Source organism: Lagenorhynchus albirostris, chromosome 1 (genome assembly GCF_949774975.1).
Source record: "Lagenorhynchus albirostris chromosome 1, mLagAlb1.1, whole genome shotgun sequence".
Lineage (NCBI taxonomy): Eukaryota > Metazoa > Chordata > Mammalia > Artiodactyla > Delphinidae > Lagenorhynchus > Lagenorhynchus albirostris.
The window spans coordinates 12,062,473-12,066,562 of NC_083095.1; the positions used below are offsets into that span (position 1 = coordinate 12,062,473).

Sequence of the window (4,090 nt, forward strand, 5' to 3'; positions counted from 1 at the left end):
GCAGCTCTGAAACACAGTGCCCAGCACATTAGGTGCTTAATAAATGACGTATATATAGAATGAATGAATAAACACATTTTGGTTACAATGTGAAGAAGGTAAAAAATACTTGTCCCTGTTAGGAGGTGCCCCCTCTCACCATCACTTCAGCACCACCCCAAGGTCCCATTCATCTTCACTGTCAAGGTTACCAGTGACCTGTGGAGACATCTCAGCAGAACTGGACACTCTTGAACATACCCTTCTTTTTTTTTTTTAATATTAAGAAAGACAAACTTTGTAATGATTAATAGATTCATTTAAACAACAGTACATATAGTCATCATTGCCAGACTTAATATGAGATGTTAAATGTTTGATCCAATTTTCCTTCCCGGATAAGTTTTTCTTTCCTATCTCTGTCGGTTTTGAAAACATAATACCAGAAGAGGAGGGGCCCAATTCCAAACAGAGCTCCTAAAAGTGAGGTCTTGGGACTGGGTCTGAAATTGGGATAGATATTTGCTGGTCTTGCATAGGTCCAACGAATCAATGCAGGATCTTCAATGACCCCATGACGGCTGGGGTCGTTGTACTGAAGCAGGTACTCCCGTTTAAGCTGGGATCTTATGGCCAAACGCTTGGCTTGTGCCTTCCGAGTTTCCAGAGATATGTCGTATTCAGCTGGGTCGAGGGTAGTGGACAGGGTCGCCAGGTGCGACGGCTTGTACTTGGGGAACGACATCTTGGCAACCTGGCGCACAACTGCGCCTAAACACACCCTTCTTAAAACAGTCACATCCTTAACTTTTTTAACAGTGTGTGCTTATGGTTTTTCTCTTCCTTCTCCAACCGGCTCTTCCCTCGGCCCTCTGTGCCTCTATTCCAGGCCCTCTTTTCTTCTCTCTTTACACCCCTCTTCCCAGGAGAGCTCATCAATTCTCTGGCTGGAGTTATTTGCTCTCCGCTGCTGACTCGTAAGTGTGTATCTGGAAATGGAGTCTTTTCAGGAATTCTGACCCCCGCGTCAGGAGTCTGAGGCTGGTCCTTGTCTTCCTGCCTCTCCCCCACTTCCTTCCAGTCTATCGTCACTCAGGCCTCAGGTTTGTCCCCTTATTGCCATCCTCATTCTCACCTCTGGCTCCATGCCTCACCTGCACCCTTCGGCAGCCTTCTTAACTAGTGTCTCTAACCCCAGTCTTTCCATCACATTCCTTCCTCCAACCAGCAGCTAGGGTAAAAGGGAAAATCCGGTCATGTCCCTTCCTCCCATAAAAGCTTCAGAGACTCCCTGGTGCTCTCAAGCTAGACTTCCAGCTCCCGAGCTTGACATATAAGATCCTGCGTGATCTAATCAGTACTTTCAACATTGGCTGCACATTCAAGTCGCCTGGGGAGCTTTTAAACCACCTGGGGGCAGGAACTGGGCGTTGGTATTTTATCCAAGCTGCAGCCAAGTGTGTCCTCTCTACCCTGCTCCCGACCCTCCCAGCTCCTCCAGCCCAATCTTTCGTTATTCCCTTCCTTTCACTCCAGGCTCCAGCCACTCAGAATCTCTTTCAGGCTCTTTCTTGCTCTTCAGAGGTGACCCTTGCTTCATTTTCCTTGAACAGTCTTCCCACCTCCAAAGCCCCCTTTGCCTGGTGGTATGGACTGAATGTTTGTGTCCCTACAGAATTCACATGTTGAAACCTACTGTCAAATGTGATGGTGTTAGGAGGTGGGGCCTTTGGGAGGTGATTAGGTCATGAGGGTGGGGCCCTCATGGATGGGATTAGCACCCTTATAAAAGGGACCCCCCAGAGAGCTCCATCTCCCCTTGTGAGGACACAGCAAGAAGACAGCCATCTATGAACCAGGAAGTGGATCCCATCAGACGCTGAATCTGGTGGCACCATGATCTTGGACTTTCCAGCCTTCAGAACTCTGAGAAATACATTTCCGTTGTTTATAAGCCACCCAGTCTGGGTATTTGTGTTATAGCAGCCTGAACTAAGACACCTGGCTAACTCTTTCTGTTGCTTCCAATATTAAAGGAGATATCATTTCCTCTGGGAAGCCTTCCAGGACCACAGAAGTCTGAGTTAAGAGCCCCCTCTTCTATATTTTCATGGTGGATTGTACTTCTATCAAATAATTCATCATGCTGTATTGTAATTGCCTATTTCCTTGTGTATAGTTTCCAGCAGACTCTAAGCTCTGTGGGGACAGGAACCATGTCTCCCCTGCCCACATCTCCCCTCACTGGACTTAGCAGGTTCTCAGCAAATACTTATGGAAGGAAGGGACAAGCATACCTGTTCCACATTCAGCAAATAGGGCTTGATCTGTTATGTTTCTCCCACTGGCATCTGCCATATGCAGTGTGTTCACCATCTTGTGTCTTTTGATCCCCATAGTAGCGCTGGGGAACAGGCAGAGCCAGAATTAGCATCCGCATTTTATGGACGCTTCAGGAAGCTGAGGCTCCTGACAGTTACGTGGCCCACTTGAGTTTGCAAAAGGAGTTAGAGGTACAGCTAGCATTTGAACCTGGTCTTCTGCCCCTTAGCCATACCCTTCACCAGCCACACCACGCTACAGCTACTCGTTCTGACAGGTGTGCTAACTAGCTCTTTGGGTACAGATAGAAGGCTATATATGCTATCCCTGTTTCCTTCCTGGTCATCTCCTGGTTACTGACTGATGGTGGGAACTCTCGGCCAAGGCCAACTAGCAGAGGAAAGATGCTCAAACAGGCTGAGCCTGGGACTTCCCTGACATCAAGTTATGCAGCTGCTCTATGTTTTGTAAATCTGATTCTCAGATTTCTTGGATTTAAACAAGGGAATGACCAATCCCTTTGCTCACCATGTATTGAACACCTAACTGTAGAGCATTTTACCCTTATATAACTTACCACACCATAAGCCTATGAAGAATGTTATCAGTTAAAGACTAACCTACTGTGGAAAAGAAATTCAGCACTAGAATGTCATAGAGAACAAGCAGTTTCTTTTATGCAAGAGTCCCCACAGAGCCATCCAGGTTTGTAAGGTAGCTCTACTACTCATCACTCAGAGACCCAGGCTCCTGCCATGTGGTGGCTCTGCCATCATCTAGGGCATTCTCATCATCTTCACGGTCAAAGCTGATTCACCTGGGCTTCCCTGGTGGCGCAGTGGTTGGGAGTCCACCTGCCGATGCAGGGGACACGGGTTCGTGCCCCGGTCCGGGAAGATCCCGCGTGCCGCGTAGCGGCTGGGCCCCTGAGCCATGGCTGCTGAACCTGCGCATCCGGAGCCTGTGCTCTGCAACGGAAGAGGCCACAGCAGTGAGAGGCCTGTGTATCGCAAAAAAAAAAAAAAAGAAAAAAAAAAGCTGATTCACCAGCACGCCCGGGTTTCAGCCCACAGGACAGAGGAGGAGAGCACAAGGTAGGAACACCCAATGTCAGAAGTCCCAGCCCCAGCCTGTGTCACTTCTCACAGTCCATTGGTGGAAACTTAGTCACATGACCACGCCTACCCAAGAAAGGTTGAAAATGCCTACCTGAGCATACTGTGCCCTGGAGAATCCTGTTACCGTGGAAGCAGAGGAGGAGGGATTTGGATGGGCAACTATCAGCCTCCACCACAGATGTGAAATTGTGACTTAAGGAGACTAAGTGGCTTGGCCAAGATCCCCAGGGTAATAAGTCACAGTCCAAGCCTCCACTCCAAGGTGCAGACCCCCGAGGGCACCCACTGCCCCTCTGATCGCTTGGAGCTTGTCAGTCTGAGAGTAGAAATAAGGCAGGTAGGGCTTACCACAAGGGACAGTAGGAAGGGCTCTTTGGCGAGGGACATGGCTCATAGGTGTCTCCACTTTAGACCCTTGCTAATGTTCTGCTGTTGGATTGGCCTCTCCACGCTTACTATGAAACATGACATTGCACAAAAGCCCGATTTTCCTTTATAATTGGGGTACTGAGCAGCCAAAGGCTACAGCAGCTTGGGTTTTTGTTTTTCCGTGAAAGGGCTCTATTTTGTTTTCACATTTCTTTGTTTCTTTCTAATGGCTCAGGTAGTGAGGTGGATGGACCTAGAGTCTGTCATACAGAGTGAAGTAAGTCAGAAAGAGAAAAACAAAT

General features: G+C 48.2%; 1 protein-coding gene across 1 annotated transcript; it reads right to left on the reverse strand.

Moving 5' to 3' along the window:
- Positions 1–278: 278 nt before the first annotated feature.
- LOC132529398 (NADH dehydrogenase [ubiquinone] 1 beta subcomplex subunit 4-like) lies at positions 279–746 on the reverse strand. The gene has a single exon (XM_060165826.1). The coding sequence runs from the start codon at positions 722–724 to the stop codon at positions 335–337; it is 390 nt and encodes a 129-aa protein (XP_060021809.1). The 5' UTR covers positions 725–746; the 3' UTR covers positions 279–334.
- Between the last annotated feature and the right edge of the window lie 3,344 nt (positions 747–4,090).